Source organism: Eublepharis macularius, chromosome 12 (assembly GCF_028583425.1).
Source record: "Eublepharis macularius isolate TG4126 chromosome 12, MPM_Emac_v1.0, whole genome shotgun sequence".
NCBI lineage: Eukaryota > Metazoa > Chordata > Lepidosauria > Squamata > Eublepharidae > Eublepharis > Eublepharis macularius.
In genome coordinates this window covers 11044411-11057620 of record NC_072801.1, presented here as the reverse complement: position 1 = coordinate 11057620, position 13210 = coordinate 11044411, and the positions used below count along the sequence as shown (strand labels likewise).

General features: G+C 46.2%; 1 protein-coding gene across 4 annotated transcripts in view; it reads left to right on the top strand.

The window, feature by feature from the left end:
* Positions 1 to 10097: 10097 nt before the first annotated feature.
* SMURF1 (SMAD specific E3 ubiquitin protein ligase 1) overlaps positions 10098 to 13210 on the top strand; it is a 51248-nt gene continuing 48135 nt past the window's right edge. For all 4 annotated transcript variants that reach the window (XM_054992808.1, XM_054992807.1, XM_054992806.1 and 1 more), the window contains exon 1: positions 10098 to 10352. In XM_054992808.1, the coding sequence (XP_054848783.1) occupies positions 10298 to 10352 (55 nt within the window). In that variant the 5' untranslated portion in view covers positions 10098 to 10297. The remainder of the gene's footprint in view (positions 10353 to 13210) is intronic.

The window sequence follows — 13210 nt, the reverse complement described above, 5'->3', positions numbered from 1 at the left end:
GGGCAGGCAGGACCAGCATAGAGAAACACTAGGGGGCTGGGAGGGGGGTAGCAGTAACCCCCCCCCCCCATCCACCACCACCAGTTCTCTGCAAGGCTGCTATGAAAGTGTTCTAGGAGTGGTAGCTGCTAGTATAAATGCACCCGATGTGGAAGGAATGAGTGCTCCACCCTGTGCTTTTATTACCCAGGGGGGAAAGGGCTTGATTAGAATGGCTGGGAAAGAAAGCATTAGACCTGAGAAGAAGAAAAGGGAGCACGCACACACCCCAATACTCCTGCTTAACTGAATGCTTCACACAAGGAGCGAAGCAATTCACGCTGCCAGTGCAAGATTGATTCACGTGTATCCCTCCCTGTTCACTTGCCCTCTACTTGCACTCCATTCGATCACTACGTGAGTCTGTTCACTTGCCATTCAAGTGTCATTTGTCACTTGTAGCTTGGCCCCAAGAGCCATTGGAAGGTGCTAACTGTCAATAGGGGCTTCATGCTTTGCTGCTAATCTGCAAGGTTTCATGGGAGCTGAGCAGCAGACTCATGATGAGAAGCTGCTGTGGGGGGTGGGGGCTGGGCTTGTGCTTATCTAAAAATCAATGGGCAGGCAGCACAAGCTCTGATCTCAGCTGTCAAACTCATGCATACCTCTGGTTCTAGTCAATGTTACAGGCCTCTGTTGCCTGGTGTGTCTGCTGAAAGGCACATCAGGATACTATGGTTCTGGCAGGCTTGCTTTAAACATTCAGGGCTGCAGGTACCGGGCTAAGAGAAAAATCTGCAGTATGACCTTATTGATTTAATAACTGTGCTTGTGTACCACTCTTCTAGACAGATTAGTGCTCCACTCAGAGGCGTGAACAAAGCCAGTGTTATTATTATTCCCACAATACAGCTGGGGAGCTGGGCTGAGAGGAGTGGCTTACCCCAGGCCACCTGCTGAGCTCATGGCAGTAACAGGATTCAAACCAATAAAGTGATGATTCACAACCCAACCACTTAACCACTTTGTTAACTGTGGCTGTTTAGCTTTAGCTAAAAGTTCTGCCTGATGCTTTAGTGAAGAGAGATTGGCAGGCAAGATTGGCTGTCTACAAAAGAATGCTCAGGGTACCCCCGTTTCTACCCAGCATTCCTTGGGGGATCCCTATTTTTTTTCTCCTCAGTGGAGATGCAAAGCTGCCTCTAACATTCTCCCTTCCTCTATTTTTTATTCTCTCAACCCTGTGAGTTAGGTTGTGTTGTGAGAGAGAATAACTGACCCCAGGTTAGCCAGTGCGCTTTCGGCAGAGCCGAGATTTGAACACGGGTCTCCCAGCTCCTTGTCCAGCATTCCAACAGCTACACTAGCTATGACACAACAGTTAATGCTGATATAAAACTAATGTAAGATCCATCTAACAGCCTGTCTAGCAGAGAGACTACTTCTCTGATCTTGGAGCTAGGGTATACTGTTAGAAAATGTGTATGGTAGAGACTTCTGGGTATGGTTTGGAGACCACATGTTACAGTTAAGCTGGCCTTCGTCTGGTTAGAGCCTTGTAGAGGAGAGAATGTGGAAAACCTGAAGTCTGAAATGGTACAGCTCTCTCAGAACTTTACTGCTTCATTTTGCTGTATGTGTAGGCCTTACTCCATTGGGGAACAACTGTGTGTGTGAGGAAGAGAACTGCTTTTGCATAGCATCAATTCTATCTTATCTTCCCTGTGCAAACTGCCATATTTATTGCAGCAGACACCCTGTGCATATACTGTCTGGCCAGGTGTAATGTGACTTTTAATAGCATGCAAGAGATACAGGTATCCTTCAGGTGAGCTTTAGTATTAAAATGCCAGAGCTTCTGAATTATAGAAGGACCCCTGGTTGGCTACCCTGCTGTGCACCTCAGTTTCTTTTGGAGGAGGGCATTTTGCTTGAATGCATAGTATAGAGCCATTATAGCAAGACTGCTGGTAGTGTCTGCAGAAGGTAACTCTTCAGCTCAGCAATATAGTCATGTAGGAGCTGGGTTATTGGAGGATATCCATTTACTTACGTGGAACTCTGTTTCGCCAAGTCAAAAGGCTCAGAGAACTACTGTTTTCACATAAACCAGTGTGCCAGCTGTAGGCAGAAGTCATTTTTAAGGGCACTGGGGCTCTTTTAGAAGCATCTTCCTTGCAGTGACCAGCTGTGAGGGCTGATGGACACTGGAGCACACAGTGTCCATGGATTTCTCCACCGTTGTTTCCTTCTCCCACCCTAACTGGTTATGTTGGAGGGGATGGAGCAAGACGCTCTCATTCTTCCTTGTGCACCAACGGTGTCATTGGGTCTAAAAGGAGCAAGTCCAAAGCTTTAGTGCCTTCAGTGTCGATCTCTCTCCCTCCTGTGAGGCTGGACTCTTTTTCTACACTGAGGAGAAGCAACATTGCTTCAGCTCCCTATATAAACTAGATTGTGTCAACTAAAGAGATTTTAACACTTTAAAAAGGGATTCTTTCGCCATGGGCTCAAGATGTTTCTTTAATGGATGCTGGTAGTTAAATATTTGTCTCCATGAGGAAATGAGTGGTTGTTCTGTTCTCTGAGGTGGTTTAGCTGCAGGGATTTGTTCCAGTGCCTCATTGACGGGAGCAGCTGTCTTATCTCTGGACTAAGTATGTGACGACCTGTGGCAGAGACATGCTCTGAGCTCTGGATTTCTTCCCCTTTCCAGGGCAGCCTTGACTGTCTCCTCTTCGATCTCTTTCTGTGGAATGTGGGGTTTGAGGCAGTAATGTGGTGCTTCTGTCAAGCTGCTCTTGATGCTTCAATATGACGACAGAATTGCATCAAGTCAGCTGGCTCCAGCATAAAAGCCATCTCCGAAGGGAGTGGGGGAAGGAAGAGACCTGAAAAGGGGAAAAACAAAACGAGACACTGAAGCCTGCTGGCGTGAGCTTTTGGAAAGACAGGAAATCTTTCCTAAGGCAAGACTTCTGAAGAATTCTTAGCATTAGTCAGTTCAACTTGTTTGGAAGGGTTTGTGGCGGCAGCGCAAAGGAAGGAAATCTCTCTTGGGAAGAAAATACCTCTTGGTTCTACCTCCTTCCCTCTGTGGCTGTGTCTCTTGAAGGAAATGGGTTGCCAGTGCTGAGCCATCAGCCGCCAGGTGCACAGGGTCAACTTGAAGCTGTGATTCTAGGAAATCGGGGTCACCTGACCTGTAATTTTGTCCCCCCCCCCCAAACTACATTATAAGGATTTCAATATACCCCTTTTGGAACACATGACAGGATAAGCAAGCTATGAGAACTTCAGAGTTCTTAGATACTCCATATTACCTGTACTGGAGGTTTTTAAAAAAAGGTCTGGATTGCAGAATTAGTTCAGGTATTGTGAGAAATTTATAAGAGTGCAAAAAACCTCACATCAGTCTCCCTCCTCTGTTTTTACTCACACAAAGGCCCTATGAGCTGCTGTAGCATAGTGGCTGGGTAGAAAATCAGCACTCTGTTGGTCAGGGGTTTTTTTCTGGGAAAAGAGGTGGTGGAACTCGGTGGGTTGCCAGCACAGGGGGCAACTCCTGGTGGGAGGTAGTGCCCCTGGTACCACATGCGCACGCTCAAAGTGCACGCACGCTTCCTGGACTACGCAATGACATCATTTTGGGTCAGGTGGAACAAGGGGAGGAGTTTTTAAAAATTTAAATCACTCTCAGAGAAAATGGTCACATGGCTGGTGGCCCCGCCCCTGATCTCCAGACAGAGGGGAGTTTAGATCGCCGGGCGATCTAAATTCTCTTCTGTCTGGAGATCAGGGGGCGGGGCCACCAGCCATGTGACCATTTTCAAGAGGTGCCGGAACTCCGTTCCACCGTGTTCCAGCTGAAAAAAAGCCCTGCTGTTGGTCAAATCTTACTACAGCCATAAACTCGGTAGATGGCCTTGGGTAAGACACGCCTCTCAGTTCCAGCTGTGTTGTGGGGATGATAACACTGACTTTGTTCACTGGACACTAATCTGTCTAGAAGAGTGATATATAAGTGCAGGTATTGTTGTTGTTATGAGACAGGTTAGGCTGAAAGTGTGAGAGTGTGTGTGAGAGTGTGTATGTGTGAGAGGGAGAGAGGTTCACCCAGCAAGCTTCCATGGCAGAGTGGGGATTCAAGCCTGGAGTTCCTTGTGTATTCATCTGATGCTGTAACCACTACACTAGCTTTTGCCTTTCAGGAAGTGTGTTCTCTGACACCACCAGTGCCATCTTCTAGTTACACATTACACGGGAAGATGCAACTGGATATGTGAAGTAGATTGTCTCCTTGAAGAACCCCAATAAACTTCCCCAGCACAGTTTGAAAACCACCATTCTAAATGACCAAAACTAGGAAGCACATACACATGAAAACCCTAGACAAGAGCCAGACATATTCACTGCTTGCCTTTATTTATTGTGTCCAAACCTAAACCTACACATCGGTTTCTCTTCTCTGGCAAGACAAGCTTCAAGGAACCTTTCGGATTTTCCTGCTGTGTTGGGCGTGGTGGTGACTTAGTGTCTGTACAGCCATTCGTTAGCAATTGTAATTATCCAAGCTGATTCGCACCATCACCACCCCAGTTCCATCTGCGATGCTGTGTTCTTCTATGAGCATGTTGGGTCTATCCAGATCCACCTTCTCGAAGGCAAAGGGTTAGTCTTGCCGATGGGTGTTTGAAGTGGAATGCCAGTTGATCAGGATGGTAATCACTACACTGGATGTAAGGTTAAGAATGGAAGTGCCACCTCTACTGGTTGTAGATTGTCAGCATTGAAAAGCATGGGGCCTTCTTCATTCATCACGGTCTAATGTAGGGAATCCTCCTTGGAACAGAGCTACGCTTCCAGTGTAACAGCAGCTCTTTCCTCTCCCTTTTAGAAATCAACATTTGAAAAGATGCGCACTGAAACTTTTTCAAAAAGGGATTATATAGTCAGTGTCATTTTGTTTGTTTAACTTTGATTTCCACCTTTCTTAGAAGCAAATTCAGTCTTGTTATAGAAGCATGTGTGGTTTGAGAGAAGCTGCCACACTTGGATTGTATGTAAGCGCGTTGTTTGCTGCTTTCTTGTTCTGTCTGAAGAGCTCTGTTGCACTCAAAAGCTTGTCCTGTCTCTTCAATAAATTATAATTTTATAACACTGTTAATAAAGCATATTATAATATTATACTGTTTTAAAGTGTATTACAATTTTTTACTTTGCAGGGATGTAGGTAGTCCTGTTTGGCCAAGGGGGATCTGAGGTCGAGAGTTGTTTCGTGGTCAGTCCACGACCTTCCAATGTAAATTCCAGCATGCGGTGGCATTCCTGGTGTGGTGAACCTCAGTTTCTCCATTTGAAGACTGATTTAAAATGTTTGGAATCATCAGTATTTGTCTTGAAATGGGTGCTTTCCTGCATTCATTAGATCTCCACCTGCACATATTTCCATCCACCTTATTTATAGTCTGCTAACCAAGCATGTATAATTCCCTTCTCCACTCCCTTTTGCATTCCAATCTGTAGTCTCCCCGGTACTTATTAAAGTTTCCCTGTCTCCCCCTGACGGAATTGACTTTGATAGAACTGCAGCTGATCTTATATTTATTGAAGCCATCCCCAGCCCTTCCTCAGCTAACAGATGTTGGCAGCTCCTGCCGATCAGACTGACAATATGGAAGATGAAAACACGCTGGGAGGAAAAATATGGTGCTGGGAAATAAGGTGAGATCAATATGACAGACTGTCACTCAGCTCTTATATTCTGGGCCTGGCTGAAGTTTCTCTTAAGTTTTGGTCCCAGCCCAGGAGAACATCAATGCAATCTGATATCCCAGCATTCAAGTGGCATTCTTTCAAAATGCCCTGATATGACCCAGAAGCCTAAACACAGATAGGCATTTTAGTCAACGGAACCTATTCCTGAACAAGTACAGGTCACATTGCAATGTAAATATTTTCAGATGGGCAACCCCTTCCCTACCAGTGCTAGATTGATATGATTTGTGGGTAGCAGAAGGTTAGAACTCTCTCTCTGCCTGATACTGCTTCTTAACTTACATAGTTTTAAACACACTACTAAAATATAAAAGCTAGACCACATTTAAGCAGTTGTGAAAATCAATTGGACATAAAATTTTGCAACTGAAAAGAGTGATGGGTCTACTATTATCTTCTAATAAGAGGTAAGGCCTCCATATGATTTATATTACAGAGCAAAGGCAAAATTAAGATTCCTAGCCTCAGAAAAATAGCTGCATTTAAAAGTCAGGTGATATAGAGTGGAACTGGTTTGCTTTTCAGCATCTTCATATGATGTGGAATTGACCCAAGGAACTGGCTGGCATGAGGGACTGTCGGTGGCCACTTGCTTAGGAGGGACTGGATAGAGTTATGGAAGGAAGAGCTCCCAAAATCATTAGCTTTGATATACAGAAGAGGCTTTCTCAGCTGTTAACAATAGACAAGGCAAGGCCCTAAGAAGAGCCTTTCTGGATCAAGCCAATGATCCTATTTTGTCCTGGATCTTGTCTTCCACAGACAAGATCCTGGTCTTTCAGCTGTAATGGAGAGCCAAGCTGTAAAACCAGGACGCCTACATTTCCCATCAAAACTTGAGGGAAGCTGACAAGTGTCCAACCTGTGTCAGGCGTCACTCGTAGCTTGGCTCTCAGTCACACAAAGTTGGAGGAGCCAGGGAAAGAGTTTTGTGTGCCTCTCCTGCCTCTTCCAGGTTAAGCTGAGGGCCCTGGCGGTATAAAGTGGACAGGAAGAGACAGCAACTCTGCCCATTAACCTGCAATCCTGGGAGGTCACTAAAATGAGATATTAAGGACTTGTTATAGTAAAGGAAAGACCTTATATAATTGTAGCAGAACTACAAAGTAGGTATTTAGCCTGTGCGGTATTGTTGAAAAACCTATGGGAACAGCTGGAAGGAAAAAAACAGTCCTTTTCTTCTTTCTGGTGTTGTCCTGTAATTTAAAGCAGACCAGAAACTAACCAGTGTTTCGCCGAACTGCAAATGATCACATGTTCAAGAGGGTGCTAGACTCTCCATGTCCTCTTAATTGCTGGCAATCTGACTCTGGTGAGAGACAACATAAGTACATTGTCACAACAGCGAGGAGGGGCTCCATAGTTTTTTGCCACTGTTTTTATGCCAAGCTTCTAGCTTGATATGAATATCTTTTCAGGATGATGAGTGGTGTTTTTTGGGGGGGGTGTTTTTATGGTTCTTGCTTATTTTTAATGGGTTGTTGATTACTGATAAATTTTAAACTGCTCATTTTTTATGGTTTAATTTTGTTTTGTGAACAACCACGAGCCACTCTCTGGAGAGGGCGCACTGAAATAAATAAACAAATGACAAGTTGCTATCGCAAAATGCAAATACCAGGAATCGCTCCTTGAATCTTTTTTGCAGGGAAAGGACATGACAGATGCTCAGGCGCGGAGCCATAACTGCCTCATTGGCTGTGATTTTTTTTAAAGCATGGATATAGTTTTGCCTGAAAGCGAATACTGGGGGGGGGGGACGGGGGGGGGGACGATGACCCTGTTTACAGTCTGTCTCAAGAAGTCATTCTCCCTCCCTTGCTTTAACCTCTGCTCAGCAGTTGATGATTTGAACTGAAGTAGTTTCTAGAGCAATGAATAATAATCCAGCTAAACGTCACCTTGATTCCAGCTTCCAGTTCAATAAATCAACGGGATTGGCGAACTAGGTCAGTTCTTTGCCTGTAGAAAAATTGAAATGCCGTGTGCCCCACACTGCTGCTTACTAGCGCTCTCTGGATTGGCGTAGCCTTAGCTAGCCTTCTGTCTCATAGGAGTGAATGGCAGGGTAGTGGCTTACACGCTCAGCTCTCTTTATTAAGGATTCTTCCCTTCCGCATCAATATGTACTATTGTTGGGGTCCTGCCCTTTTGACAAGGAGCTCGAGGCAGAGGACCTCATTTTTTAATTCTTCACAACACCCTTGCACAATGACCTCGCTGAGAGCTGGAGCTCAGTTGTGATTCTGGGAGATCTCTAGGCCCCCCTGGAGGCAGGCAGCCTTGAGGAGCTGCACTGGTCACCGTTGGCAAGACTGAGCACTGCACTGGCCCTTCCTCCCACTAGGGGCGCCCTCCTCTCTTTGTCTTGTGTGCAAAGTGCTGTCAAGTCCAGCTGACTTGTGGACAGTTTGCCAATCTCCAGGTGGTGGCTGGAGATCTCCTACAACTGATCTCCAGGCCACAGAGATCAGTTTGCTTGGAGATAATAGCTGCTTTGGAAGGCAGAGTCTGTAGAGGGGGGGGGGGGGTCTCAGATGCTTCGCACCATGTTGCTTTAAATATGTGCCCCTACGAGCTACCTGTGCTTCATGTTGGCTAATGTCAGCCCTAGAATTGCTTAACTCCATTGGATTCTTGCTAATGCCATGTCTTTGTAAACTTGTGTTTATTTACCTATGGCATTATTTATGGAAATGTCCTTAATACTGACTGCTTTAATCTCACACTGTCAAAAAGAGTCCAGTAGCACCTTTAAGACTAACCAATTTTATTGTAGCATAAGCTTTCGAGAATCAAGTTCTCTTTGTCAGATGCATGGTACAGAGACAGTCTCTGTATCATGTATCTGACGAAGAGAACTTGATTCTCGAAAGCTTATGCTACAATAAAATTGGTTAGTCTTAAAGGTGCTACTGGACTCTTTTTGATTTTGCTACCACAGACTAACACGGCTAACTCCTCTGCATCTAATCTCACACTGTGTAATCCACCTTGAGTCTCAAAAGCCTTGAGTCTCATGGGGGTTCCTATGTGTGTTCCATATGCTCTTATGCTTAGAGTGCGGTCAAAATCTGTTGGCCACCAAGGCATGGCTTCACACTATCAAATATTGGTTGAGACTCCATTTTAATTCTGATCCCCCCCCCCCCCCGTTATACATATCATTTATCATCTGAATTTGCCAACTCTAGTTGGTTGGCCTGTATTGAAGCTAAAACAAGTTCCTTGAACTTATCTATAGAATCTTTAACCCTGCTATCTGAGTCTGAGGCCTTCTCAAAAATAAAATCCAGTCTTTTGGGATTAGAGTTACAAACTCTCTATAGTTCTGTTAGTAGAACTTGTTCTCCCCTAAACTTGGGGACTGTCCCCAATGTGTCTCCCAGCAGCATACCTTTACCAACTCCTGGCTCGCAATTTACGTAGAGCCTTTTCTCTGGCCAGATTTACAGTGCAATCCTATGCAGAGTTACTCTAATCTAAGTCAATTGAAGTCAATGTGGGCTTAGACTGGAGTAACTCTCCATAGGATTGCACTCTTAATGTTCTTCCTTCAGCCATTTTATCTATTTCATGGGATTCCTTATTATAGCAGGTGTTGTCCTTGTTTGATGGACTGTGTTGAAACTGTCTCCCATGTTCTTCTCCAGTGCTCTTTTTATCTGGCGCCACGCCGGGATCTTCTACATCCTATATTAGCCCAACTTTCACTTTTCTGATGATTTTAAAGTTCAGTTCCTGCTTAACAACCCAGATGGGGAAATAACTGACATAGTAGCCAAGTTTCTCTGCAGTGCCAGGGCTATACACCCTGACAAGTAATATTCTGTACTGGTTTTGCTGCACTGTTGCCCTGCTCCTATCTGTATTTTAATCTCATTTTGTATGGAGTTTCTGTATTTAAAATTTTATATATGCCAATAAAGGCTTGCTTGCTTGAGTCTCAAAAGAGGACTATAAATGACATAAATAAATAAAATTATACCCTTTGGAAGTCCCCCCCCGCCCTCCCGCCAATTCTCCAGGAATTTCCCAACCTGGGGCAGGCAACGGTCTTTGAACAGAGGCCTGAACTTTCCGGGGCTTCCTGGCCCGTCTCCCTCGTCCACTTCAGTACGAAGCATGTCAGTAAACGGGGCGTGTCCCCAGCGCTCTGAAGAAGCGACCTCACCAACATGGCCGCTCGAGCGACGCCGATACGTAACGGCGCGGCGTCCTCCTCCTGAGGCACGACGGGAAAGGAGGTGCCAGCGAGGGAGGGGGGGAGCGGGTGGCGGCGCCGGCGGCGGCTGAGGCGGCGCGAGCGCGCAGTCCTCGTTCGCGTCCGGCGGGGCGGGCGTCTTGCTTCGTGAGGCGGCGCCGCCTCGCCCGCCCGCCACCGGCGCCCTCTGAGGGGAGGGGGGGGGGGAGGAAGGCCGACCGAGCGGCGGCGACGAAAGAGGGGCCGTGATACTCCCGGATGGCGGTCCGCGTCGCCGGCGGCTGATCCCGCCTCTCCTGCTCTCCGTCCCGGGGGGTGCCTCTGAGGGGGGAAGCGATGTCGAACGCGGGGACGCGCAGAAGCGGCTCCAGTATCAAAGTCCGCCTCACAGGTGAGAGGAGGGGAAGGAGCGGGCGGCGGCGGCGGCGGCGGCGGCGGCGAGGGAGGGAGGGAGACAGCGGGCGCCGAACCACCCCGCCCCGCTGCGGGCAAGCCGGAGCTCGGGCGGCCTGGAGGAGAGAGATTTCGGGCAGCCCTGCCCTGCCCCCGTCGCCTTCACCCTCGCTTGCCTCGCTGCCCCTCTCGCGTGCAGCCCAGGCGGGTAGGCCGCCGGGCTCCTCTCGGCCCCTCTGTCTGCGAGGGGCCTTTCACGCCTCCGGGCAGGTCATTGGGTTGCCAGCCTCCAGGTGGTGGCTGGAGATCTCCCGGAATCACAACTGATCTCTAGGCCATAGAGGTCAGTTCCCTGGAGAAAATGGCTGCTTTGAAGGATGACCATTATACCCTGCTGAGGTCTGCCTCTCCCCCAGACTCTGACCTCTCCAAGCTACACCTCCAAAATCTCCAGGAATTTCCCAACCTGGAGCTGGCAACCCTAGCAGGGTCAAGGGCTGCAGCCTCCCCCCACTTTGTATTTTTCTTCATCGTTTTACTGGGGCGGGGGAGAATTTGACCCTTCCCCCTCCTTATTTGGGGGGGGGAAAGCGGTCAGGGGTGCAACTGCTCCATTTCCCTCTTCCCGTTTACTGTTAAGGGGCTTTTTTGCGGGAAAAGGGGTTGCAAATACCCCTTTTCTCTGTTGCAGTAGTTTATATGTTGCTTCCCCCTTCCTCTTCGGCCTCCTCCCTCCTCAGTCCAGTGATTTCCTCTTGCAGGAAAGGAGTAGCATGTCTATACGGAGGGGCTGTTCAGCCTCTCCCTCCATTCTACTTCCTATCCCGTTTTTATATGAAGGCGGCGTGTGTGTTTTGTCCCATTCTTTCATTTTCTTCCAGAACATTAGGCAGTGGATGTTAAAGAGAAGGCAGGAGTCTGTGTTCCTTGCCCCCCACCCTCCCCTGGAAGTGTAGACTTCTTTCTGTTGCTGGTTAAGAATGTTGTTGTTTCCCTAATGCTCAAATAAAACTGAAAGACTTTCAGATTCCCCTCCTTGTCTTTAAACAACAGCCTGTATTCCATAATATTGTAGCAGTGTGGAATGTCACTGGAGTCCAGTGTTTCATTGTGTCTTCTTAATAAATAAATCCATATCCAGCCATTCCAGCAGACCCTGAAGTGTGGCAATCTGGTCTGACCAGCCAGACTTTTTGGGGCCTGAAGGGAAGTTGGATTACAGAGTTACAGTCCAGACCAGTTGGGATGAGCTGTTTGGGGATTGCGGGTTGACTACTTTGAGGTGATTCTTAATGTGGCTTTATAAATTGCAAGGGATTCCAGCTGTGGGTAACATGAGAAATAGCCACAGAGGGCTGTTTCACATGTTACAGAAGACAAATGTGTGGTTTGGAATTGGTATGTATGTGGTGGGGAAACCTCTGCCAATTACAGCTTCCCAGGTGCACGCATGCAGGTCTTCTAAAATGTGCATTTTCCCTCTTATTGTAGGTTCTTAACATGTGCTCACTAGAACTGTAATGGGTGGAAGCAGCCTTAATTATTAAAAATGCACAGAAATTCAATGAAGTTGATTAGAGTGTGCTGAAAACTGGAAGCTCCTTCTCTTGTATCTTCTCAGTTTTAATTCTTCTTCACGTATTTTTGTCATTTCAGTGTACTGTACAACATTGATTTTTCTTTTGTGTTTCTCAAACATGGTCTGCCTGTCTGGTTTCACCCATGGTGGTCTTTCCTACAAAACTGTTGCTACCTACGAAACTGCATGTACAGTCAACTGTTTGATCACAGGCATGTCTTCTTCACCACATGGGGATTGCCTCTTAATTGGAGCTTTGTCATATGTGCCTATTTTGAGAGCTGTTGGAATAGCTAAGAATGCAAACTGTGAGCCTGTAAATTCCTGGCTAAAATATTTCTTCAACTTGAATTTGTTAACAAAGGTCTTAGGCAAACTACTATGTAACAGCATTTTTCCTCTCCCAAAAAACATGTAGCATGAAGACTGGCCTGTCTTGTAAAGTTGTTGGGTATGTGAAGTTCTTTAAACGTCAGCACACTGTATAATTTTTATTTTGCATGGCAGATTGTGTATGATATGTGTTGCAGAGCACAGTGAAGTGATTCATACGTGAAATTCACTGTGTGAAAAGGCCATTGGAATCCAGACAATGTTTAACTTCCTGTTCCTCTCCTGTTTCTGAATGGAACTTGCAAGCCCCCAGGGGGATGTCTAGTGATCCCATTAAAAGATGCCTGGCAAAGGCCTTGATAGATTGTTCCTGTGGGAAAATGTCTGTCTCTAAGTCCAAAACACTATCTTGCATCCCTGTGACTTTTGCCAAAAGCAGTACAAAAATTAGCCTATCCCTTCATGGCTCTCATATGTGCTATTTAGCAGCAAATTAAGTTCAGTGAGAAATCTAGTGTTTTCATTTACCAGTGTACATGCTAAAGAGAAGTGTTCAATATCTGGTGATGATTCCTCTCTTTTTTGTTTGACTTGCTTTCTTTCAGTAAATTGCAAGCAAGCTTTAAAATTCCTTATGGTGGAGATACTGGCCATGGTAGTACGTTGAATGCCTCCTTGTTCTTTCCTGTCATGTTGCTGATGCTGTGGGGGCTTTCTTTGTGTCTTCCTATCTTCTTTGTCTTTAAAAAATTAATCTTTAAGCAGATATTCAGAACTGAAAACACGTTCCAAATGTCAGTGTCTGCTCAGAAGGGAAAGAAAAACTTTCAAAATTGATGGAAGCTGTAAATTCTGCTGCTTTCCACTAGTAGTTTTTACAGTTGTATTGCATTTTTTAATTATTTATATTCAGAAGACCATGTAGTTTATGTAAAGCCAAGCAT